Genomic DNA, 26,776 nt, shown 5'->3' on the forward strand with positions numbered 1-26,776 from the left:
ATGCCGTTGCTTCTGGACTCTACTGCAGTGACTGTCTGAACCTTTCTGCAGTGTTCGGACACCCAGATGTGAGCAAACTGCTCTAAGCCTGAGAGTTGGCTGCACTGCTGTGGGACTGTCTGTCTATTTCCCCTGCCAATCTCTCTCAGGACTAGCCTGTGCTCAGCAAAGGAGACCGATGGGAGGGTAGGGAACAAATTCCCTAGAATGGATGCTGAGTTATCCACAGCAGGAATAGCTCCACTGGCTTCAATCTGCCATTTGCTATTGATCTACACGGTCAATAAATACCACTAGTCTATGGGGCGGAGCAAAAAAAACAGATTTTTCCCAGTCATCCCCTCGGCCTCCGCAGTAATGTCCATTTTGGGTCACACCACAAAGACCCACATTTATAGGGGAATTGAAAAGTTCACCAGAAAAATTACATCAGGGCAAACAAAATGGTGAGGTGACTTCTGCATGGTTATTTTGCAAGTGAGAAGCAGAAAGGGGAATAGACCTCCGGGTGCTGGATCCCCAGCCCAGGGCATTACACACACTACCAGACTGCCATGCCCATTATACCATGCTGGTTTACCCCAGAGAGGAAGTTGTGGATTAACAGGAAATGTAAAAACATTATTCTTTTTTAAAGCCACAACACTGTTCTATAATCGATTAACGAAATAACCTTTTGCACTTCTGTAGCATCTTCAAAGGATGCATTACAGACTTAGTGCATTAGCTGACATATGCGTAACTTGTGATACAAAAGGCAAACTGGGGCCTGGTCTATAAGAGGGGACAATGTCGACCGAAAGTATACAACTCCAGCTGTGTGAGTAGCACAGCAGCAGTCGACGTACCTGAGGTCAAGTTGCCATGGCACGCCCCCCCCGTGGGGGGGATCAACTTTCCTTAAGCCAGGTCTAGACTGGACCTTAAAGTCAATTGTAGATACACAATTCCAGCTACAGCAATTGCATAGTTGGAATCAATGTATCTACAATTGACTTATCTGGCTGTCCTCACTGAGGTCGGTCGATGAACTTTCCCATTGACCTCCCTTACTCCTCATGTCTTGGAAGGAGTAGGCGGGGGGGTCAACCGTTGACCCCAATAGTTTGATTTTGCCACTAGCCATGCAAAAATCAAACCCTGGCAGATTGATACTGACTGGATCATTCTCCTGGGTAGCGCAGATGCACCCTTACTCTCCTCACTCTGGTGGAATACCTAAGTTAATGGGAGCACGATCTGTGGTCAACTTAGTGGGTCTTTACTAGCCCCCCTACATCGACCCCCAGGAGATCAACATCCATGGCGCTGATCAGTAAGTGCAGACAGGGCCTGACTTGCCCACAGCCACAAGTGGAGTCCGTCTACACAGAAAAAACACATAATTATAATTGGACAGACACATCTAGAACTGGAAGGGACCTAGGGAGGTCACCTAGTCCAGTCCCCTGACCTACTGGCAGGGCCAAGCACCATCCCTGACATCTATTTGCCCCAATCTCTAAGTGGCCTCCCTGAGGATTGAACTCACAACCCTAGGTTTAGCAGGCCAATGCCGAAACTTGCTCCAGTTTAGTTAGATCAGTGCAAACCCCTTTATTTTAACTCCTGAGATGTGCATGGGAGTTTGGAACCCAAATGCCTTTATCTGGCTGGTCTTCAGTCTCTATGTGCTATGGATATAATAGCAACATCCTAACCTCTCATTCATGCTATGAGGGATAAGCACATTAATGACTGTCAGGCACTCAGATGCTACAGCAATGGGCACCCCATAAGCACCTCAGTTAAACGGACAAGCCCTAAAATCAGGAAGTAGGATCCACAAGTTCTGAATCTCATTCAAGTGCTCTAACAATTAGACCACACTCCTTTCTTACCCTCCTAGTCAGGTTTCTATAGTCTGACAGGGTGGAAGTGGGTCCAGACTCAGCAATGGGCTTGCAACATTTAATCGCCACCTGGTTGGCTCAGTACCTGCACTCTGTGTGCCCGCTGCTGGCTTGCGACCTTTGCCTTTAGGGACTGGTGGTAATAACTCGACTTCCTCCTGGGGCATCTGGGCTACCTTCTGCAGAAAAATCTTCTCCAGTGCTTGCGCCATGAGGACGATGTCATCCGTGGGCTGGGTGGACAGAACAAGGCAGCACTAGCATCACGCACACGTGAGACGCGAAGAGGTGCGGAAACCCTTTATGGTAGCCTTGGTTTATTTCTCCCCTAGCCAAAAACGTACATGGCCTTCCAATGAATGAGTGTGCCACAGCACTGAGAATTAAACAACTCCTGACCCCTTCTCCAGCATTCACTCCAACCTCAACCGGTACATCTAAATGGTGATAAAAAACCTACAGGACCAAGCATCATATCCCAGGTCAACTGACGCAGGCGCTGGCTGCCAGGCTAACAGAGCAGTGTAGAGAGCTCTGGGCCTGGGCCCTAAGGCTATGTCTACATGGAGCTAAAAAGCTCTTAGAACCAGGGGTCTGCAACCTGTGGCTCCGGAGCCTTACACGCCTCTTTAAGGACTTCTTTTGTGGCTCCCGATGTTATAATTGCAAAGTAAGAAAAACCCCTCCTGATTATTTTTGATAAACGGTGAAGGTCTAAAAGCCCAACAATGAGCAACTCATATCTAAATAGCAAACATATGCAATCTCAAAATGCTGGATAACTCCCCTTTAACATGTGCAGTGCATTGTGGAATATGACACTTTATCTGTCTTTTGATCATGTTGCTAATAAAGCCTTGATTTTGGAAAGGAAACTTGAAGCATTCCTGCTGAGAAGGGCAGCACACATTTTAAGAAAAAAACCTGAAATTAAATGTGAAGTAACACTGGCATAATTAAAGAGGGTTCAGAAGTGAAAGTCAGGAAGACAGTGGCACAAACATGTAAAGTGTGAGGAAACAGAATATGTGAAAAGTTTGTGAACATCCTACAGTGAACATGTATAGAATTACAAATCCTTGTGTGTGCACTGTTCTTAAAATAGGGCTTACAAAAAGTTTGGTTTGACGTTACTCATTTAGGACCATCTTGTATTCACGTGCATCGCAACTCTTGAATTATTGAGTTTTCTACCGAATTCGGGGGGAAAAAAATAGCTGTTCTTCTATTTTGGTTGCTGACCCCTGCCCAAGTTGGTCCAAATAGCTGATTTAGACTCTCTGGGGTTGTGCTTTAGGGCTGAAGCCCAGCTCTAAGATCCTGCAAGGGGGAAAAATTCCCAGAGCTCAGACTCCAGCCTAAGCCTGCAACGTCTACACTGCAGCCACCCTGAGCCTGAATCAGTTTCCCCAGGCCAGCAGCAGCCATGCAGTGTGTCTTTTATTGCAATGAACACGTCCCCTTTGATTCCCTTCCTTGCCATTACAGTCACTATATACAATCCTCCCTGAAGAATTAAAAGATTGCTTCCTTTAGAAGCCCACTCCACTGCTGTCCTACATATTGGCTTGGGGGCTGCAACAGACCAGCTGCCAATCCCTGTCTGGCAAAATATTCGGGAGAAGAGAATAAAAACCCACCTCACTGCAGTGCCAACTAATTAATTAATTTGTTTCAGCTTGCTCCCCAGCAAGGGTTAATGATGGCATCTCTCAAGGAAAAGAATACAAGAAATAAAACACACTTTAAAGACCACCCCCCTGCTCCCCCAAAAAAGGCATATATAAGCAACCAATAAAGTGAACGAAGGATTTATGGAGTTTATGGAAGAACACATGAGGCATGGTCAGCGGATGTAAAGAGACAAGTTATTTACCTGCCCTCTGCTGCTGAGAGGATTATTTGATATTAGTTACTACTGGACAAAGATTAATAACACTTAGCACGTATAGTCCACTTAACATCTACAAAGCACTGTGCAAACATGAGCTAATCTGAAGGAATTTCTCAGTGAAATTAAAGGGCCAAAGTCACGGTGTAAACCAAAGATATAAATTCTACTACAGTTAAGAACACATTTGCCATTTCAACCAGTGCAGGCAACACAAAGACAGCTTTGTGCATTTCAAGTACTGCAGTTACCATGAGCCATACTGCATGTTGTTGCAAGGAGGGCTCTGCACACAAGTTATCCCTAGTCCAAAACTGCAGCGAAACAGCCACAGGCAGGGTTCCCTATTCAGAGCCACAGCGATGAGCTCGTCTGAGTTCTTTACCTTGTTGTAAATGTAACAATTTGTAAACATGGTGTTGAAGTCTTGCATACATTCGCTGGCGCTCCAGTAATAGTTATGCTCCAGTCGCTTCTTAATTGTGCCCATGTCCATAGGGTTTTTGATTATTTTGTGATAATCCTGTTCAGGAAAAACAAGGGAGATGTTACACCCAACACTGCTTTGGATCCATTTGTTCACAGGCTTGACAGCAAAACAGCATCTCCAGCCTCCATAGCACCAACCCACAGACACATTTGCATTGTCTGATCAAACAGCCAAAACAACCTTTGTTCTCATTTACTCCTCAGTCGGGAGATTTGAACAAAGTCTTAACGTGCAAGAAGGGGCTTAATTCAGAAACCTCAGAATTTCTCAGACAGGCTAGAAAATGTACTCATAAAGGGACACTGGCAATTTATAATGAGAATCCCTCTGTAACAAGTTGGCACTCACAGCTGTGGCAACTCTTCCAGCCTCTAAAGTGCCCCCTTCCGGTCTGTTGCTCACCACCTTGCATCAGGATCTGTGTCCCTCCCAGACTGCAGCACCCTTCCCTCAGGGTACTCGCCCTGCTGCAGTGCCCACAATCTCTGGGGTTCTGACCCTCAGGGAACCCCAACTGCCTATACCCACCTTGTCTCAGTGACCCAGAGGCAGTCATCCTCTAGACTCTGCCGCAGGGCAAACTGGAGTCTGGTGTGGACCTGCTGCCTCCCCTGGCTGCTTCCCATAGAGCCCTAGCATCCTTCAGGCCCCTGTTGCTGGGCATCAGCCTGGAATTACGCAGACTGGGCTCCCCAGACTTGCCCTGCCTTTCCCAAGCATCGCTCTGTGTGTTGTACCTAAGGTGGCAAGCACCTAGGTCCCTCTCTGCCCAGAGCTGGAGCAAGAATATGCTCCTACCTGCAGAAGCCCTTCTTATAGGGTCTAGCTGAACCCTGATTGGCTGACCCAAGCCAACCTGAGATTGTCTCCAAGGTCAACCCTCTCCCAGGGCTATTTTTAACTCTTTTTATGCCAGGGTGGAGCAACCACTCCATCACACCCCTTCACTATAGGCCGCTCGTTCCAGCAAAAGAACTCTGATGGTACAGCTTAAATCAGCACCCTGAGTAAACTAAGCTATGGTGACAAAAGAAAGAATTTTTGCACTTATAACAACATCTACACTAGGGCTCTGGACAGCACAGCTAAGCTGATCTGGGAGTACGATTTTTTTTATCCCCCAACACTCCCAACCGATATGGCTGTGCCAGTAAACGTTTCTGGTGCAGCCCAGGCTGAAGTCAGGAGAACGTCACATTAAAGGAAAACACTATTTTAGTTCTGCAACATTCCAGCTACTATTCCTGACCCAAAGATTTCAGGGAAACCTCCTGCTCTTGGAAATCCGACTGCAAAATTCAAAAAAGCCATCCTTACGCTCGTTCTTTAAGGGTATCTATTATGATATTCTAAATCTGCAATCATATTTAAAGATGGCAGAGGCCTGAGGACCTTCTTAATAAAAAGAACCAAATAAAATAAATGGAAAAAAAAATCCACCTATTGAAAAAAAAATCCACCTAACAATAGATCGGAGTTAATGTAACTTCTATGAAGTAGTCAGGTCTGGGTGTAAGCTTGTCTGATACACAGCGTTCTGGGAAATGCAGGATTGCCCCATTTATTTTACTATGCAGTGTCCAGTGCTCAGCACAGCAACTCTGAGACGTCTCAGGAGAAGAAAGCCCATGTGGTTGAAAGAGAAGTTACTCACCGTAGTAACAGTGGTTCTTTGAGATGTGTCCCCGTGGGTGCTCCACAATAGGTGTTGGGCTCGCCCGGCGCCGCAGGTTGGAATTCTTCCAGCAGTTTCTCCTGGATCGCGCATGCCCCAGCACGCGCCGCTCCCCTGCACGCCCCTGGCCACGTGCGCGATCCGGTCCCCGCCAGTTCCTTGACCAACTGCCTCGAATGCTCCTGAAAAACACTAGACAGAGATCTGAAGCGGGAAGGATGGGCGGGTGGTGGAGCACCCACGGGGACACATCTTGAAGAACCACCGTTACTACGGTGAGTAACTTCTCTTTCTTCATCGAGTGTCCCCGTGGGAGCTCCACAATAGGTGACTACCCAGCAGTAACCCAAGAAAGGAGGTGGGTAATCGGTTTATGTGCAGCTTGCCCCCGAAAGGACTGCTGTCGACAGACGGGTATCCTCTTGGAATACCCGATGTAGGGCATAATGCTTGGCGAAGGTGTCGTAGGATGACCAGGTCGCCGCTCTACATATGTCTTTCAAGGCGATGCCCTTGAAGAAGGCTGTTGACGCCGCCACCGCCCTGGTGGAGTGAGCCCTAGGCGGGGCCAGCAAGGGAGTCTTTCGAAGCTCGTAGCACATTTTTATACAGGACACAATGTGCTTTGAAATTCTCTGTGAAGAGAGGCCTTCCCCTTTTGACCTGGGAGTGAGAGATACTCGAAGCCTGTCCGTTTTCCGGAAGGACTTAGTTCTGTCTATGTAGAAGGCCAACGCCCTTCTCACGTCCAGGAGGTGTAGGCGTGCCTCTTTGCTGGAGCTGTGAGGCTTCGGGTAAAACAAGGGTAAAACTATTGGTTCGTTAAGGTGGAACTCTGAAGAAACTTTTGGAACAAAGGCTGGGTGCAGCCGTAAGGTTACCGCCTCCTTTGAGAATACTGTGCAGGGCGGCGTTGCCATAACTGCTGCGAACTCACTGACCCTGCGAGCTGACGTAATTGCAAGGAGGAAGGTTGTTTTTATCGTAAGGAGACATAGGGGAACTGTGGCTAATGGTTCAAAAGGTGGACCTGTTAGCGTGCTGAGCACCAAGTCCAAGCTCCACGATGGTGGAAGCGGTTTCCGAGGGGGGTACAGGTTTACCAACCCCTTCAAGAACCTGGTAACTATAGGATGGGCGAATACCGTGGGCCCCTCCTCTGTATGCCGGAAGGCTGATATAGTGGCGAGGTGGACTTTCAGCGAGGATAAGGAGAGCCCGCCCCTCTTGAGGTCCAATAAGTATTCTAGTATTATCGGTATAGGACCGTCAAGGGGAGCTAACTGCTTGGCAGAACACCAGGCTGTGAATCGAGTCCATTTCTGCTTGTAAGTCTTCCTGGTGGAGGTCCTTCGGCTACTTACCAGGACTTGTTGTACTCCCTCCGTACATGTGCTTTCTAAGGAGCTGAGCCATGGATTAGCCATGCTTGTAGGCACAGGCCCTGAGGGTGCGGGTGCACTATGGACCCCTGAGCCTGCGTGAGTAGGTCCGGAGCCACCGGTAGAGGGAGCGGTGGGCGGTCCGACATGTGCAGAAGCAAGGGAAACCATTGCTGCCGATCCCACGTTGGGACTACTAGTATCATGCGAGCTCTCTCCTGTCTGGCTTTCTGCAAGACCTTGTGGATAAGCGCTGTGGGGGGGGGGGCGGAAAACGCATAAAGTAGGGGGCCCTTCCATGAAATCATGAATGCGTCCCCCAGGGACCCCCACCCCACTCCTGCCCTGGAGCAGTACTGAGGACACTTCTTGTGCTGGGTGGCAAACAGATCGATCTGGGGGAACCCCAGGTATGAAAAATCGGTCGTAGCAAATCGGAGCAGATCTGCCACTCGTGCGTGAGTGCGAAGCGCCTGCTCAGCTGATCTGCTTTCACGTTGTGAGCGCCTGGCAAGTACGAGGCTTTCAACGTTATGGTGTTGGCGATGCACCAGTTCCACAGTCGGACTGCTTCCGCGCATAGGGCACGGGATCAGTCCTCCTTGTCGATTTATGTAAAACATAGTGGAGGTATTGTCTGTATTGATCCCGACTACTTTGCCATATATGTGGTCTCGAAAATGTTTGCAGGCGTTGAACACTGCTCTGAGCTCCAGTATGTTTATGTGCAGTGTCTGTTCCGCAGGGGACCACAGCCCTTGCGTCACCTTGTCGCCGATGTGCGCTCCCCATCCTATGTGGGAGGCGTCGGTAGTAAGAAAAATAGAAATTTGTGGTTGGTGAAAAGGCACCCCTGCTAGCAGGTTCTTGGGGTTTGCCCACCACGCCAGGGATCTGCGCACCTCTGTCGTGGGCGACACCGCACTGTGAACAGTGTGGGATGCCAGTTTGTAGACGCTCGCCAGCCAATGCTGCAGGCTTCGCATGTGCAGTCTGGCATTTTGTACCACAAACGTCGCTGCCACCGTGTGGCCCAGCAGCTGCAAGCACGTTAAGACCGGTACCATGGGGCTGAACGTGATGACTTGCACCAGCGAACTGATGGCGCGGAAGCGGACGTTGGGTAGGTACACCCTTGCTGTGATAGAGTTTATGCGTGCCCCTATGAACTCTATGTCTTGTATGGGGTCAGTCTTTGACTTCGCGAGGTTGATGACTAGGCCCAGCGAAGAAAACGTGTCCGCTGTGACACGGATCATGCGTAGGACCTCTGCTTTCGAGGCCCCTTTCAATAGGCAGTCGTCCAGGTATGGGAATATAAACACCCCCTGTCTGTGCAGGTAGGCTGACACCACTGCCAGGGTTTTGGTAAAGACTCTGGGGGCTGAGGAGAGGCCTAACGGAAGAACCCTCTACTGGAAGTGTTCCTTGCCAACCATGAAGCGGAGGAAGCACCTGTGTGCTGGGTGGATCGTTATATGAAAGTAAGCATCTTGTAAGTCGAGGGCTGCAAACCAAACTCCATCGTCCAGTGCTGTGAGTATGGAGGCGACTGTAATCATCCGGAAACGTTGCTTGCGTAAGTAGCGGTTGAGGCCCCGAAGATCTAAGATGGGCCTCCAGCCTCCTGTTTTCTTCTCTGTGAGGAAGTAGCGTGAATAAAAACCTTTCCCCTGGAATTGTTCCGGCACTCTTTCCACCGCCCCTATGAACATAAGGTGGTCCACCTCCTGCTTGAGCCTCGCCTCGTGGGTAGCATCCCGAAGGTGAGGCCTGGAAGGAGGCTTCATCGGTGGGAGCGACTGGAAGGGGATCGCATAACCCGTGGCTATGATCTCCAGCACCCATTTGTCTGCGGTGATCTTTTGCCATTGGGAGTGAAACGGTCTGAGGCGATGATGGAACATGAGATGAGAGTGGCATTGCGCAATGGTAGTGATAGTGCAGCCCTCGACATGCCCGTCAAACTTGTTGCCTTTGGGCCTGTCCTGAGGGTGTACGGCTTTGTTGAGAACGTCATCTGGGAGTTCTGTACTGTTGCTGTTGTTGATGTCGCCCTTGGTCGTAGCCCTGTTGGTACTGCGCACGCTGTGGTTGGTACGGGTAACGTCTTTGCTGAGGGTAATATTTTTTCTTCCTATATGGAGGAGTATAAATACCCAGGGTTCTAAGTGTAGCTCTCGAGTCCTTACTAGAGTGGAGGACCGAGTCGGTTGAGTCTGCAAACAACTTTTGCGTGTCAAAGGGAAGATCCACGATCTTCACCTGTAGGTCCCTCGGGATACCCGATGCCTGGAGCCAAGATTCTCTACGCATGACCACTGCTGTAGCCGTTGAGCGTGCCGCCGTATCTGCCACATCCAGGGCGATCTGCACTCCCGTTCTCGAAGCTGCGTAGCCCTCTTGCACAATTGCCTTTAACACCGGCTTCTTATCTTCTGGAAGTGAATCCATGAGAGAAGTAAGCCTGGAGTAATTATCAAAATTATGGTTTGCTAGGTGTGCCGCATAATTTGCCATTCTCAGTAGCAGGGTAGAAGAGGAATATACCTTCCTGACAAACAGCTCTAGCTTCTTGGCATCTTTGTCTGATCCCCCCGATTTGTACTGAGAAGTCTTTGTCCTCTGCCGGGACGACTCGACCACCAAAGAATTTGGTTGTGGGTGACTGAAGAGGAACTCCATGCCCTTTGCCAGGACGAAGTACTTCTTATCCGCTCTTTTGTTCATAGGCGGAGCGGAGGCCGGAGTCTGCCATATGGTGGTGGCTGACTCCATAATGGCTTCGTCCAGCAGGATAGCAATTTTGGATGGAGCCGTGGGTCTCAAATTTTTCAGGAGTTTGTGATGTTTCTCCTGCACTTCTGCCGTTTGAATGCCTTGCGTGAAAGCCACCCTTTTAAACAGCTCCTGGAACTGTTTGAGGTCATCCGGGGGAGCGACATCCCCGGGGGCCATGGCCTCACCTGGGGAGGATGAGGAGGAACCACTAGGATAAACCTCCTTCAAACTCTCAGGTTCCTGCGGCTGATGATACACCTGCTCACTGGAGGATTGCGAAGGAAAGTCTCGGGGTTCTAAATTAACTCCCCTTGAGATAACTGTGTTTCCATCCCCGATCGAGAGTGTCCACAGGGGGATTGGACAGCCGGGGGGGACCTGCCCCTGGGCGTAGGCCTGTGGTGTCTGTGTCCAGCATGATAAGAACGACCGTAGCAGCACGGGCACGGGTAAGGGGACGGAGACCTGGACCACTCTCGGGGTGTGTACCCCCGATGTCTGGGAGAGCGAGACCTCCGCGATGACACAGATAGCGGTGAAACTGGTTTATGGTAGTACTCCAGGGGATCCAATCCCAGAAAGGGTGAAGGTGGCCCAATCCATGGTGACATTGGTTGGAAGAACGGAGGAGGTGGTTCTGGATAGGCTGGTGGAGACCCAGGCCTTCTGGGCGGTGTGTGTAGCACAGGGGGAGGGCTTGTTGTCAGCAGCAGTGCAGCCCTGTGCGGAGAAGGGCTGCAGTGCCGGGTTTTTGTTGTAGCATTTCCCCTCCCCTGCGGGGCTGGCACTGCCCCCTCCCGCGCCGGGGATCTCGGCCCTGCTGTCGGCGCCGCGCTCGGCTCGCTCAGCTGCGGTGCCGCGCGGGTAACGTCCTCCTGTGCCTGCAGGCTCCGTGCCTGTTGGCCCTGCACCGTTGGTGCCGCGAGGGTCGGTGCCGCCGGTTCCGGCGCTTGCCTGGCCGACGCTCTAGGCGCCGTGCGTGCCGGCTATTTTGTAACCGGAGGCTCAGCCTCTGCCATGTGCGCTGCCGCTTGCCTGAGTATGCGGCTGAGGGCTGTGTGCTCCGCCCGTCCCGCTCGCTGAAACCGCCGGCGGGGATCGAGCTGGGGAGAGCTTCCTCCGTTTCTGCACTGAGGGGGTCAAAGAAGCTGCCTTCCTCTTGTGGAACCCAGAGGGCCCTTCTGGTTGAGGCCTCTCCAGCAGGTCTGGCTGGAGGGCCTTGTCAAACAAGAGCATTTTAAGACGCATTTCTCTGTCTTTCCTGGCCCTGGCTATGAGCTTAGCACAGTGGGAACACTTCTGGGTAACGCGTGATTCCCCCAGGCATCGGATACATTCACTGTGCCCAGCGGAGGCCGGCATAGCTTCACGGCAAGACTCACACTTTTTAAAGCCTCAAGAGGGCATCGAGGTGAGTCTTTTACTGTTAATAGGGTACTTAGCACTCAATCCGTGCCTGTTTACCCAAATAGCGTGTATATATACACACACACACACACACACACACGCACATATATTTTTTGATATTCTCTTTGTCCTCTTTTTTTTTTTTTAACCAGAAAAAAACAACAATTTACGCGTAGAAACACTATCTAATCCGACTCTGGCCATAGCCTGAGTGGATTCCGTCTGCAGCCGATGGCAGCTGAGAAGGAACTGGCGGGGACCGGATCACGCACGTGGCCAGGGGCGCGCAGGGGAGCAGCGCGTGCTGGCGCATGTGCGATCCAGGAGAAACTGCTGGAAGAATTCCGATCTGCAGCGCCGGGCGAGCCTGACACCTATTGTGGAGCACCCACGGGGACACTTGATGAAGAAGCAGAGCTCTCCCAGAAGAGGGGACAGAGCAAAGGCAACGGAATACTTACTGGTAAATTCAATTTAATGGCATCGACGGGCTGGTAGAAGGGCCATGCAAACTGATGTTTCCACAAGGTCTTCACCACCACGTTCTGCATGTACTGCAACTGGTTGGTCTTCCGCCCAGGCTTGTTGGGGTTGGTGACTTCTGGGGGTGGTGGATTGACAGGTCCCTGGGGAGCCTGTATCGCTGATGTGACCGTCGACATCTTCCTACCACTGGGTCTCACTTACTGTTGCAGCAGCACCTAGGAAAGTCTCCGTCTTCCTTTATGCTCCCCGAATGGGATGGATATCCCATTGCCAGGGCCCACCCATGCAACCTAGACCACAAAAGAAAGGAGGAAGAGGTGAAGCACAAATAAAAGACATTTCACTGAAACACACAAGTTCAAAAAACACACAGGGTAGAAGTAGCTAAACCCCCCGCCTCTACCTGTTCCACTGCAATTGTTGCCAAGCTCAAACACCAGCATGATGGACATGGCGCAAAATCCTAGACTGACAGATTAGGTCAACAGTTCCCAAAACAGTAGGCTGGTCTCATGATGCTGGTGGTTGTTCCTTGTTTCATTGGCTTCCACCAGCATCTCACATACTCATTGCAAAGAAGAACCTGGACGATCTACCGTGGTGTCCAACCAGGTCTGAAGCAGTAGCCTCTACTGAGAGCTAGCCACATTACTCTGAAAATGTTAACAATTTTGTGAGAAAGAACTTCTGAACTTTGTTTTTAGTTTCTGAAAATTGTTGGGATTTGATTTTAAACTATTTTCTGAATGCAATGATTTTTGAATTTTTATTGTTCAAGCCAACTATCCACACTCAGCTGGCCAGATAGTCACATGTGGCTAGTGACCATCGTGTTGGACACCAAAGAGGGGGAGCCAGCAGTGCTGTATACACGCATTTGCTGTAATTGCCCCAGGTACGTACCATCATTTGAGAACTGGATGTTGACTGGAAGGGGATCTGATTAACTACCAAAGGAAGGTGACCTCAGACAAATTCTCTCTATTTACATGTACAAGTTGCACCTCTCTAGACCAGCACTCTGGGGGCCTCAGTGGCCCTGACGAGGAATTTTGCTGGACTAGGGGAGGCAAACACCCTCCAGTCCCCGGTTGCCCCCACTGGCCTGCCACAGCAGGCTCCCCGGCCCCACACATGGCTTCCGGGGAATGTTAGCACCCCAGCTCCCTACAGGACTGCTGAGGGATGCTGGCACCCAGGCCCACCAGGGGATGCCACACGCAGCCCCAGCCCCACTGCCCCATGCAGGGCTGTCTAGAGGCCAACTTGGCTTGCCCTCTTGTCCCAGCCTTCTGGTCCAGGAGCATCCCTCATTCTGCTGGACAAGGGATGTTGCTGGACCAGAGATTACTGGTTTTTGGAGGTGCAACCTGTACCCCACATCACGACGCTCCTAGGGTAAGGTCTGGCTCTGATTATGCTGACTACCACGTGCACTCAAATTCCATTGTAGGTAGCAAAGTGCTATTACCATTCAAACAGCAATCCAAGAGTTTGTCAACCCCAGGAACAGACACACAGAGCTTCTTATGTTCTTTTAATAGCACATCAGAAAGAGGAATGCACACAAAATTTCATTATTTTGGTTCTGTTTTTCTCTAGAACGCTGAGCGACAAGTTGTGTCATGTCACTATGTCCTAGATGCACAGGTCAAGATTGACACTGCTGCAGTCTATGTTCCAGGGTTTAATTTAGCAACCTGAGAATTTCTCCTGCCAAACTCCTGCAGTGGAACTTTGCTGGAAGTTTGACCTAAGGTACATCAACACCAGCTACGCAATTCGCATAGCTAGGAGTTGCGCATCTACGAAGTCCCCACTGCAAGCAGCTTTGCTTTGTCTTCTTCCCTAAACATTTGATAGTTCAACCCACACCAGAATTGCAGTAACAATTTTCTCAGCAAAGAGACCACGCACTCTTGCTAGTGACAAAATATTTAAAGTTCATTCAGACAAGTACACAAATACTCTAGTTGACATATGTTTCTGGAATATGTGGTGAGAACCTGGTCATGCAAAGAGAGGGAAATATAGAAGCAGCAGTGAAATGTGAAGAGGGAGACCATGCAAAGCAATAACCCAGACAAAATTCTCATTTTTAAGTCATCATAAGCTGAAAATTTAATGTAAATGTAGAACCTACCCTTGCGTAGCTGATGAGATGGCAGTAAACGCTGAACATGTATTGAATTTGGAGGAATTTTACAAAAAAAAAAGTGCATAAAAACAGACATGCAGCCACATAAAGGAGAGAGAATTAGATATAAATATTCTCGGCCGAAGAACGAATTTCCACAGAAAACAGGGAAAGAACATTCTGTGAACCTCTCCATAACCTAGAGAACAAAGCAGAAGCATTTTGTGATGGCAGTGCAATGGTGACCCAAGAGGCAACTCAGCCAATCAGAGCCCACTCTGGGTTCCAAAACAGAACGTTCAGAGCCAATCAGGGGCCAGCTTTTCTGTGCCCCGGAGGTGCTCCTATTTTAAAAAGGGTTTTGTGAAGAACAGTCTTCATTGCTAAGCTAATTCTTACCTGGTACGTTCACAGATGTGTACAGTATGGGAGCTCACCTATGATGTGTGCTTACAACACAGAATCCCACATTGGAATCTAACCAGCATCCGAAGAACATATAATAAAACCTATCACCCTCCCTGCTTCCATAAACTGAGGGGCCTGCAATAAAAAGACCTAGAATGGGCAACTTCTGTGTCCCCTTTTCTCCAACACCATGGAATCCATGGGGCAAGGAAGAGCAGGCGTGGATCCATTCTCTACTGCACAGTCTCCCTCTACCTGCAGATAAGGTAACACTGGCCCCCATCAGCATCTTAGGTTGTTTCCCTTTTGTACAGTGAAACCCACCTGACCAGGAGACTTGGTCATAAACCGGATGCTGGCAACTCCAGCCTGTGTAGCAATGGTGGGTAACCTGCAGCCCACAGGCCACATGTAGTCCATTGAGGTGCCACATGTGTCCCATGACACAGTTTACAAATGCGCAGAGTTGCCTGATTCCACTGGTTTCCATCTGCATAGTTTATTTCCCATAAGTATTACTGAAATGACACTCATGTGAAGTGAGATGTGTGCTGATTGCCCACAACACGAACTGTGAGAACAGCGCACTCCCTTTGCTAACCAAAGAGCTGCCGCGGTTCAGTCAGCACATCCCATAAATTCTAGGTGTGCCCTCGCCTTTAGCAAAACTACCCTCTCCCAGGAGAGGGTCTTGTTAGGACAATCTTGCAGCCCACTGAGATGAAACAGGGCTACTCACTAGCCTAGATTGCTTTTCACGGTAAAGGTTAGGGACGCCCTAAACCTAACCCATGGATGTATAGCTTCCTACCCATTTGCCGTGGGGATTGTTCTGATTTTGCTTTTCCTCTTTTGCATGTCTCGTGTGCCCATCTTTAAATGGAAAGCAAGTGGTGGGGTAACAACTCTGGGGGGCCAAGTGAAAGGGAACAATTTGGAACAGACCAGGGCTAGCAGCTGGCAGGCAGGGCTTCAGAGAAGATTCCAGAGGGTGCAGTGTGACACCTTCAGGAGGAGAACAAGGGCAGAGGAAGTTTAGCCAGCTTTGGGCTTAAGGCAAGAGGGTTACCTTGGGTCCTGTGTCTTCAGGACCCTATGTTCCAACTGAATATAGTGTCCACTGCCCAGGCCCCCACTGAGCCAGCTGTCAGCTTAGCTTGTTAGCAGAGTCTTTAGTTTGGGATGAAGTCCAATCATTTATTAGATGTGTGCTCAACATGCAATCCAATGGGCTTCAGTATTGGCTGGAACAACAGGCAAAGAGTGCGGAAGCAGGATTCAGGGAGCAGCAAAGGCAATAAGTTGTTCCCCGGCCCTTTGGTATTTATCATCATGTACCTATGCATTGTTGACTCAGATGTTAAATACCAACAGAAGTAGCAATTAATGACAGACAGAGGGCCATCTGGGGAAGACACTCTATGCTGATGGGAGAGAACCTTCCAATCAGTGTAACACCATCTCCACGAGAGGCGGTAGCTATGTGAATGGTGGGATAAGCCCCCAACATAGCGCTGTCCCCACCAGTGTATAGGTCAGCATATTGTATGTCTTGCAATGCGCAGCGTTGCCAATTCCACTGATTTCCATCTACATAGCTTTTTTGCCGACCAGCATTACTGAGTAACATAAGTTATGCCAACATACACAGCAGCGCGCAAGCCCTGAGAGACCACAATGTGTCTGATACACCTGATATTTTGTTGATGAAAGACACACACCACATACATTCTATCACATGGCCCCTGACAGAGGTAAAACACAGCTTTAGACCTCAGCTTTGACTGTACGTTGATACCTGAGGTGAAAGTTTCAAACCAGGTAGACGTCTGCCACAAAACCTAAGTTATTTGCTACTTGTACTATCGTAGTGACTGCAGCCTGAGCTACGGGCCAGAATACCATTGCACTAGGGCCCATGCAAACTCCAAACAAAGACAGTCACTGCCTCAAAAAACACACAATCCAGGGTGGATTGATTTAAATCACCAAGAAAAAAAATGACTTGAATCAAGTTACCAAAAAAGCTAAGATTGACTGTGCGTAGAGTGCACTTAATTTTGGAGTAACCCCCATTGAACTCACTGGCACGTCTGCCTTTTGAAAAAACAAGTAGACAAAGAGGTTCCATTGGAAAAGCAGAGGTATGCGTAAGTAGAATAGGGAATTGACTTTTGGCATCCCCATTATGGTCTCTCAGGATGTTCCAAAATAAAGGCAGGTGTGATATAATGTAAAATAAGAAAATCGTGACAAAGGGCCACTCTAGATTTCTCTTACTACAGCTTTCTATATTGTATGATTTCCACTATCCTTGTGGGACACATGGGGGCGGGGGTAGGAGGGTTGGGCGTGGACCACAGGTGGAGCTGCAGTGGGCCACATGCACCCCACGGACCACAGGTTGCCTGCCACAGCACTAGTAGGAATGAATGCTTCAGTCCATATTCATAGATCTCATTGGTAGAGCCTCAGTTCATTGAAGGTCTTTGAGTGATAGATTTGAAACCTAGCTAAATAATTGAAAAAGACGTAAGCGTTAGCTAACCTAAACTTTTTTTTTCTTGCAACATCCAACACAGCAAACAGCTTGGAAATTTCCCTGTCAAATCACATTTATACTAAAAGGCACAGAGAGAGTCTTGAAGAATGACACATTGCTAAGTGAATTATTTATGTTACTAACCAGCTGATCCACTCGGCCATATGCACATCTTCAGCCACATGTTTTTATCCCTGTTTTCCTTATGATGTTTCATTCTTGCAACTAGGCCCTGCATCTCCTTCTAGTACTGCTTACACTTGACATACTTTCCTTTTTAACTCAGGGAACAAATGTCTTCAAAGTATTCCCAGGTGGGGTCTCTCTCAAACCCAGGACAGGTTTTTTCTGTGGCAAAAGTGTGGAGGAATACAAGAAGCTGCGTGTGTGCTGAATAATGTCTTCCCTTTTTCTTTCCAGTCCAGTCCACTGTTTCTTTCTATGCTGCCTCCATCTGTTCCTATATATTGTCTTTCTGACTTTAAGACAATGTCTTAACTAACTCCCTGCCGTAGTTGGCCTCTGTTCACCACCACATAAGCACAGAACAAAAACTATTCTGTGTCCCTCTTTCCACACTACTTTTTAATCTGCTGAGAAACAGCAACTGAAAGCCCAGAACTTTTAAGAATTAAGAGCTAGTAGTTAGGCTGGACAGATGAGAGCCATTAATTCCTTTTTATCAAACTGTAAGAGTACAAGTAGCATGTTTGTGATGAGATGTAATAGTAACTGTGATTTTTAAATATTTCGTAGTTTATCATTTTAAAAAAAAATCTGATTTAAATAAAAAAAATCAGACTTACTTTATTTAAAAAAAAAAAAATCACTGAGTTTTATCCACCCAAGCCGTTAGGAGTGTCAGCCACAAAGCCACAAGCTAAACATCATACAGAAACTGAACAAAAGAACAAGTGCCCCAAAAGAGCTTAGAATCTAAGAAGGAGTTGATCACAATGGTGAGCAAGCTGCAGCTCACTGGAGTCCTGTGTTTGGCCATGAGACACTTTGTTTACCATTGCCCAAGCACAGGTTTGCTGGATTCTGCTGGATGCCATCTATTTAGATTTTTGTTTCCCTACTGGTCTGACTAAAGTGACACACAAAGCCAGGGCTCCTGAAGTGAGATGCGTGCTAACTGCACACAACATTGACTGAGAGCTGTGGGCGTCCAGTCACAGCACTGCTAGGGGTCAATTGGCACATCCTGCAAATTCTAGGTGCACCAGCACAGTGAGCAAAAACTACCCTGTCCCAGGAGACCATCTTGGTTACGACAATCCCGCAATCCACTGCCATGAAGGAGGGTCGCTCAGGTGGCCCATCGGTCACTGAGGCTAGTGTGCAGGACGCATGCCTTTAAAGGGCATGTTTTTAAAAGGTTTACCAACTACGTGTGGACTTAAGCCTGTATTTAACTTTGAGCGTATACGTGTAAGGCACAATTTTCCAGGGTTCAATTATGTGCATCTGGGTCAGGTCGATTTTGCACGCACCATCAGGGTCAGCAGTCGACCCCTGTACTCCTTGCTATTGCAAGGGGTAAGGGAGGTCAAAGAGAGAAACTCTCCCATCAGCCTTCCTGAGTGAGGACAGCCAGGTAAGTTTATCTCAGATAAGTTGATTCTAGCTACGCAACTGCCATAGCTAGAATAGCATACCTGAAAGTCAACTTATTTCCCTAGTGCAGATTAAGCCTACATGCCTTGCTGATTAGGGTTTAAGTGAGACTCTCTTTGAGCCATATTTTGGATTTTAATTCATATCTTTTTCTCCTTTATAGTTCCCAGTCCTGTAAATTTTAACAATTACAATGGCTCTTGCTGTTTTCTGGCTGCATGTCAGCCATTACTGTTTAAATTTCACCCTTACCCCACTAAAGACAGGGCCCAGCTTTGCTCTGTCCACTGCAGGAGATTGCTCCCAGCTTTTTCCAGAAACTAAAAGCAAAACCTGAGCCCGAACTCACAGAGAAATCTTGCTTCCCCTAAGTCAGTGTCTGGTCCTCTTAAACGCACTGCAGTCTCCACCAGTGTGGAATCTGTCAGGGCTGCGGGTTCTGGCTCTTTGCTCAGCTAGCCTCGTCATCAGACCTACTGCCAGGCTGACAGCATTTTTCTTATTTCTTTTTTTGCTTTGCATGGCATTCATGGGTCAGTCGCAGAAAAAGACAGTTGGCACGGAGAAATCGTGTCCATAATTTCTCCATTCTGAGCAGAACATTTCACCCCCAGACTGCCTGCATGAATGGAGGCCGTTTTAAAATAAGCTATAAAGCCCCGCGAAGCACGCCAGTAAGCCTGCTGCCTTGGCAAACTGTTCTGCCGCTTCCTTTGGCGATGTGGAACTCTGAACAGACTGCTCGCTCCATTGCTGCTCTTTGTGGAGGAAGGGAGGGTGGGTTTTTTAAGGAACTCCTTAATGCAAGATAAAAGGTGAGGTATTTTATATTAACATCAGAGCCCACCAATTCTGGTCACTGCAGCAGTTTACACAGTTCCTTTGACAGGTCAGAACCAGAAAGTTCCAACCCACCTACAGATGAGAACTGGGGAAAAAATACGAGGTTGAGTGGAGCAGTTATTTCTGCATGTTAGAGTCTTGTTACTGCACTTCTTTGGAGTGCCACATTACCCTTTATAAGTGAGATGTCCTGGGGATTTTATTTACTGGGTGGGGATTTTAGTTACCTTGTTATGTTGCATCTGATTTCTACCCTGGTATAGTAATCCAGTGTGTGCGCCTCAGTTTCCCAGGGCACTGCACAAATACCTACATAGTGATGGGAGTTTGGGGTGTGACAGCCTTCCTCATTCACACAATGGCTGACCTCCTTCACAACCTGAGCGGGAGAAGGGGGTGTGGCCAGGTAACACCTTTTGCCAGGAAACAGGGCTAAGGCTGCAGCAGGGGCTGGCAGGAGGCTGCTGGGTGGGTGAGTTAGTTTGGGCTGGCTGGGAGTGCGAGGAAGGCAGCATAGCCCTACTTTTGGGTCCCCTTTTCCCAAAATGGATTGTACTGACTGGTCCTGTGATGTCTGTTTTATGCTGTGTCCTTGACTTGTAATCAACCTTCCATTCTACCTGCTGGCTCAGAGTTGTACGTAACTGTGGATGGGAGTGCAGGGCCCAGTGACTCCCCACACCTCGGTGACCATCATCAAGGGCCACCTAGAAACTCCAGTTGGGCTCATGCTGACACCTCCTCCCCGCACCTCCAGCTCAACACGATTTCCATTAGATACAGGGATTACAGCTTGGTGGCTCACAGCACCCCAACTATACAAATCACTCCTGAACCCCTCCCAGAGGGGTTACAATCTGAACTGACACAACAGATAAAGGGTGGAAACGGAAAGGAAATGAAGTGATTTGCTGAAGGTCACATAGTGGGTCAGTGGCAGAGTTCAGAACAGAACTCAGGTCTCCTGTAACTATGTGCCCTATCCAGTGACTAGATCATGATACTCTTGAGAAGCAGGCCTGGAAGGATTCAATCTGCATAATTAAGTGTTGACTTCACTGTGTGCCCACTTACCCAATAAACAAATATTTCCATTGATAATTGAAATTTATAAATAAATAGGGAAAGCAAGAAAAATGCTGCTTGAGAATTTATTAGAGTTTGACTTATGGCGAATGAGTTTGGATATTTTGACATCAGAGCACAAAAGTTTGTCCTTTAACCCTCATCAAGCTTTAATTTCTTGAGTTTCAATGTCTATGGTCACTAAATAATTATCTGACACCCCTCCCAGTCGCTTACCTGTCCCATAGTTTCCCATGATTAAAAATGGATACAGACAAAAATATATTCCAACCCAATAACTTTGCCTAACTGTGAAAATGTAGAATAAGTGAGAATGGAAAAAACAAAAAAAAAACAAAAACACATCAACCATCAAAATTATTAAAAAAAAAAATACAAATCAAAGTTCACCACGTCCACTTGTAAACCAACTAATCTGTTACCCCAAGAAACGGCTACACAACTCATGCAGGTGTGAAGTACATCAGCTGAACCCTTCAGACGGGGCTGGGGAACCAGAAAAGGAGTAGCACAATTTCATTTGGTGGGTACCTCGTTAGGAACCAGGACTCTACTGTAGACATAACCTCAAAGAGTGATTCTGGAATATCTTATTCCAGAGTTATGATTCCAAAACAAGCTGTTCCAGAATAATACCTGTACACTACAGGGAAGCCCCAAAATAAGCAAAACTTATTCTGAAATAGTGTGTCCACACACACTAGAGCCTATTTTGGATTACAGCACTGCTTCCAGGGACTCTAATCTAAAATAGTATGTCTACACAGCAGTGTTATTTCGGAATAAGCTATTCAGAAATAGTGTATTTTGAAAGAGCCTCCTATTCCTTCTCTACATGGACACTATTCTGAAATATCTATTGTGGAATAAGCACGATTCCTCATAGAATGAGGTTTACCAAATTCGAAATAAGCTGTCTGCTAATTTGAAATCATTCTGAAATAGCGGTTGCATTGTGTAGACACTTGCAAAGTTATTTCGGAATAGCAGCCATTATTACGAAATAACTTTGCTGCGTAGACACACCCTGAGAAGCGTATTGAGCTCAGATTGACCAAATCCTTACGTGCGATGACCATCATATTCTTTGCGCTCTGCCAAAAAGAGAACAGATCACAGGAACTGTGTTAGAAAGAGGGAAGCTAATGAATGAAATGGATTTTGTGGCCAGTCAAGAGTTGCCTTGCTGAAGAATGAGTGAATTTCTCTCCCCTTTAGAATTTTACTGTTTATTTCACCCTAAAAACTTAACCTTGCCAGAGGGAGCATGGCGGAGGGCCAAAGGAACAGAAGACCTGGAACAGGTTAGCCAATGACCTGCCGAGACAGACTACCATGAGGCAGTACTGCCTTGGGTCGATTCAAGGGCAGAGCGTTCCCAAGGGAGGCAGTGGAAATGTCAGTCCATGAATTTTCCGACCAGCTGAGCAAAAATTAACACTTTTCCCAAAGGGCAGGGGGGCTGCTGGCACCGGACAGGACTTTGCTCCGAGAAACCACTTGCTCCCAAGCACAGCATCTTCTGCTGCACTTACAATAAGTCTCTTTCAGTGGACAGCTGTTTGCTATCCCTCTTTTCCATTCATGCCCCTGGGAGTTCCCATGTAAGGAAAGGTCCCTCCCAGCTGGGGCCCAGTCTAGCTCTCATTAAAGGTAAAGCCCATGGAGTTACTGTATCACCGACACCTTTGACATCACGTGAGTCCACTGGGGCTGACAGCTGCTGTGGGCCCGTGGGCAAGGTGGGGCAGGGCTTAAAGTTGAGTTCGGCAACCAAAATAGCAGGAAGAGCCATTTTTTTCCAATTCAATAATTCAAGAGTTGCAATGCATGTGAATACGAGACGGTACTTAATAAATAACCTCAAACCAGACTTTCTGCAACCCCTATTTTAAGGGCAGTGTGCACACAACGATTTGTAATGTGATCCATATTTACTGCAGGACATTCACTAACTTTTTACATATTCTATTTCCTCACACTGTGCGTGTGTGTTTGTACCATCTTCCTGACTTTCACTCCCCAAATCCCTCTCTCTCTGGAGGATGCTGGAGGCAGTTATCCAACATTTTGAGATCACAGATTGTTTGCTATTTAGATACAGGTTGTTCATTTTGGGGCTTTCAGACGTTCATTGCTTATCAAAAACAATCAGGGTTTTGGTTTGTTTTTTTTACTTTGCAGTTATAGCGCTGGAAGCTGCAAAGAAGTCCTTAAAAAGCCACATGAGGCTCCAGAGCCACAGGTTGCAGACCCTAGGCTTAGGGCCTTCACCCCTCAGCATAGCCCAGATTGTGGTGTTGGGCCCTGCCCGCTCCCTCAGAGACATGCGGAGCGGCACAGCAGGGCTGCCACAGCACTTCAAAAGGGGCCTGGAGCTCCAGCTGCCGCCGCTATGAACCCCTCTGAAACACTCAGCCTGGAGGCAGCTGCTCCCTTTGCCCCTCTTCTCCCTGTTGGCCGACCTGCGTGAGCGTGGCAAACCAAATCATCCCCCTCATCCTATGCTGAGGCGTGCATGAGCAGCACCCTGCCTCCGCAAGGAGTACCGTTGCCTCCAGTGGGTCTCCCAGGACATGCAGCTGGAGATGGCGTATCCCGTAGCCCCTCCCTCAGGGACTCCCGAGAAAGTACACACTTCCAAAAACCCTTCTCGGCCTCCTGCCCGCTGGCGGCTTCCAGCAGCAACTGACACCCAGGACCGCTCCAAGTGCTCCAAATGCACGCAGCATGCAATGCGCACACGGGGACAGCCAGTCGCTCTAGCATCAGGCCTCGACAGAAGTCGCTCGGATGGAAGTCGTTTCACATTTACACCATCAAAACTTTGAGGAACACACCGTAAAAATTCCTCCCATTTAAGTCATTGTGTTGTTTCGAAAAAACAAAAATATTAGGGCATTCTCCCAGCATCCTTTGTGACTCTCCTCTGTCTCGGATGGCGCATAGGATAAAAATGGACTTTGGGTTAGGATCATTGCTTTAAATGTTGCTTAAAATGCTTTAAATGTCTGGTAGGGTAAGGGGTGGTATGTTAGGGTTTAAATGGCCATATAGGAACTGTCAGGTGTAAATTTGCCTATCCCTCTCTTTTTGTGTTATTTCTTATAGGGGAAAATTCCTCATTATACATCGTTTTGCTTTAAGACACAACTTTACGGTCCCTGTTCCAGACATATATTGAGGACTCCCTTGAAAAACAAGGGCTGGCTTAAGGTTTGGTGGTGGGAGGGGGAAAAGACTCCTTGCAGCTGGCATCATAACAGGACACTGGGAATCTGCTGTAGGATGCCCCTTTGTTACACTGCAGATTCCAGGATGGGAAAGTCCCTCACGGCCTCACCTGTTATTACTTCCCACATTATCTACTCCAAGTGGGACAGATTTATTTGTTAATCCAAATGTTCTGAGGGTCACTCCAGCTACAGTAGGAGATTAAGAGTTGTGGTTACAGTGCTGCCCTTAGCTCACTTCTGCTAAAAAGAAAAGAAATAAGCGTGGAGAGATTAACCCAGTTCCCTGGCTTTCGGCTCAATTATTTGAAAAGATTTTGCCCCGTTTTTCCTTCCCGGGAGGTTACAAAAGCAATCAGTGATTTGAGGAGCTTCATTTTAGACACCCAACTAGAAAAATACCTACCAGAGGGCTGACTTGCAGAAGATATCTACATTTACTGAAAAAGCAAGCGCTTTAAGGGTGCCTTAAACAGGCGCCCCAAGTTACAAATCAGTTTAGAAAACTCTCGCTATGGACATGTTGGCAGGGTTTAAAGCAGTTTTTTGGCCACCTTTAATGAATTGAGGTTTTACCAGATAAATATGGACTGAAGCATTCATTTCTACTACAGGCTGAACCTTTCTGATCCAGAACTCACTCATCTGGCACCTTCATAATCCAGCATGATTTTAGCTCACTGGATGACCACTTATCATGGTCTGGCCAAGTTTCCCCCAGCCCTATAAAGTTTGTTTCCAGCCACCAGTCCTAGCTCTCAGTGTTCTGTGCTGTTATTTAGCTGTAATTTATCCCTAAATGCATTCTCAGAGCCCAGGAAGCAGCGCCAATGTTGGTAACACAGCTAGAAAAAATACTGACCTCCTATCTGTCATCAAGCAGGTCCTGAGGGCGCCAGATTAGAGAGGTTCAACCTGTACTGCAGTGGTGGGCAACCTGTGGCCCATGGGCTGCATGCCACTCCCTGAATAATGATAGTAATTTATGGAGATACACATCTCATAGAGCTGGAAAGGACTTTGGGAGGTCATTGAGTCCAATGCCCTGCCCTCTTGGTAGGCCCAAGCACCTCCCCCGCCCATTTTTTTTTTTTTTTAAATCTAGTTGCCCCAGATCCCTAAATTGCCCCCTCAAGGATTGAGCTCACAATCCTGGGTTTGGCAGGCCAGTACTCAAACCACCATGCTATCCCTCTGCCAGGATCTCTACTTTGCAGCCCACAGACCTCCTGTCTGCTCCCATCCGCTATACCCTCTCACACACCAGAGCACCAAAACCCTGCACTGCCTACTTAATGGACTCGCAACACGGGATTGACACCTGACATAGTTATTAAACTAATCACAAGTGGTTTGAGCACAGCTGCTGTATTCCTTTAAATTACAGGTATGAGAGAAGAGAGCTGTTTTCCCTCCCCTCCTCCCTGCTTCTTTGGCTATCTCTGCTCAGAAGAGATTCAAATGCTGCCCAGATGATTAGCACAGTGCCCACAGCTAGCAGCATGTGTTTCTATGGGTGGCACAGATGTGCACATGCCTTGGTGCACGTAACCAAATTTATTCCACACATGGATGGAATATATTAGTGGGAACCCTGCTCTGCAGTTTCGAATCCCTCCCAAAGACCCATCTGCTGACTTTCAGAGATCACCTGACTGATACCGACAGTTCAAACACCTGGAACTAATCTTTGTCAACACATGGCCAAGTATGGCCTTTACACCTCTGCTTGTTAGCACTGCAAGAAAAACTGCAGACTCCAGCCAAGATCAAAATACCATCCATACACCAAGCTAGAGTCCCTGCCCCAGAGAACATACAGCTTATTTAGACTGTCAAAGGGGGAGAAGAGAACCTTACCCAAGCTCACTAGCAGAGCCAGGAACAGAACAGGTTTCAAGCTCTCCACTCCAGTGCTCTGAGCCACCCTCTCTTAAAGGGTAGCCTCATTGTAAATGATCACTCTTTAAATCAGGAGCTGTAAAGACCAGGCCTCCGTCTTCCGTTCCATCTGGAAAGGGCCACGGCCACTCTGTGCAAGGCCAGTAATGATCACAATTAGAGCCCTGCAAATAATCTGCATCCGCAGAGGTGGATGCAGGTATCCGCCCTCATTTTTGTGGCTATGGACATGGATGCAGACGCAAATAAAAATTTCACTTCTAGAACCCCACAAATTTGTGGAGAGCTGCAGTTGAGGATGCAGATATCCACGGATGAGGATGCGGATATCAGTTTTGTACTCGCACAGGACTCCAAACATCACCAAAATTTCATCCCCCAAGAGCGACCTTCTGTAAACAGACTTTCCCAGTTCAGGATAGATAACTACATTTCTTCTTTAAAAAATAAAAAGGTCTGATGGCATTAGTACAGTGGTTCCCAACCTTTTCACTAATGCAGACCCCCAGTCACACCCACAACCTGTTCACAGACCCCCATCACAGCCAATTCTGGCCACTAGGTACTCTTCATTAAATCAAAAAGGAAACCACAATATAGATTTTTCAGACAGCCATTATTAACAGTATTGGAAGATATTTAATTTAAAAAATTATAATTGGCTGTAACTTCGAAAATAAGTTTTAAATTAATTGCAGTCATCATTTTTGTTTATCTTTTTCTCATGGACCCTTGCAATACTCTTCTGGATCCCCAAGGGTCCATGGCCCACAGGTTGGGAACCACTGCATTAGTACAAACCCTCCCCGCCCCACATCATAGGAACGTTTATGTACATCCAGCAAAGAACAACAAAGCATCCATGCAGGGTTCAGAATTCCTAGGTGGCTTATCATACGTTTTCACTGCAGTAGGTCTTTTTCCTTTTAAAGGATGTGCTCTGTACTGTTCAACTCCAACATAACAGCTCAGAAAAAGCAGACAGCGCTTCCACTTTTCAA

General features: G+C 47.8%; 1 protein-coding gene across 2 annotated transcripts in view; it reads right to left on the minus strand.

The window, feature by feature from the left end:
* Window positions 1-26,776, minus strand: part of BRD3 (bromodomain containing 3) — a 62,746-nt gene that overhangs the window by 25,670 nt on the left and 10,300 nt on the right. For both annotated transcript variants that reach the window (XM_075015184.1, XM_075015185.1), the window contains exons 2-4: window positions 11,980-12,294; window positions 4,169-4,306; window positions 1,978-2,125 (exon numbers count right to left, since the gene is read on the minus strand). In XM_075015184.1, coding sequence (XP_074871285.1) covers window positions 1,978-2,125; window positions 4,169-4,306; window positions 11,980-12,180 — 487 coding nt within the window. In that variant the 5' untranslated portion in view covers window positions 12,181-12,294. The remainder of the gene's footprint in view (window positions 1-1,977; window positions 2,126-4,168; window positions 4,307-11,979; window positions 12,295-26,776) is intronic.

The sequence above is a fragment of the Carettochelys insculpta genome, chromosome 21, assembly GCF_033958435.1.
Source record: "Carettochelys insculpta isolate YL-2023 chromosome 21, ASM3395843v1, whole genome shotgun sequence".
NCBI lineage: Eukaryota > Metazoa > Chordata > Testudines > Carettochelyidae > Carettochelys > Carettochelys insculpta.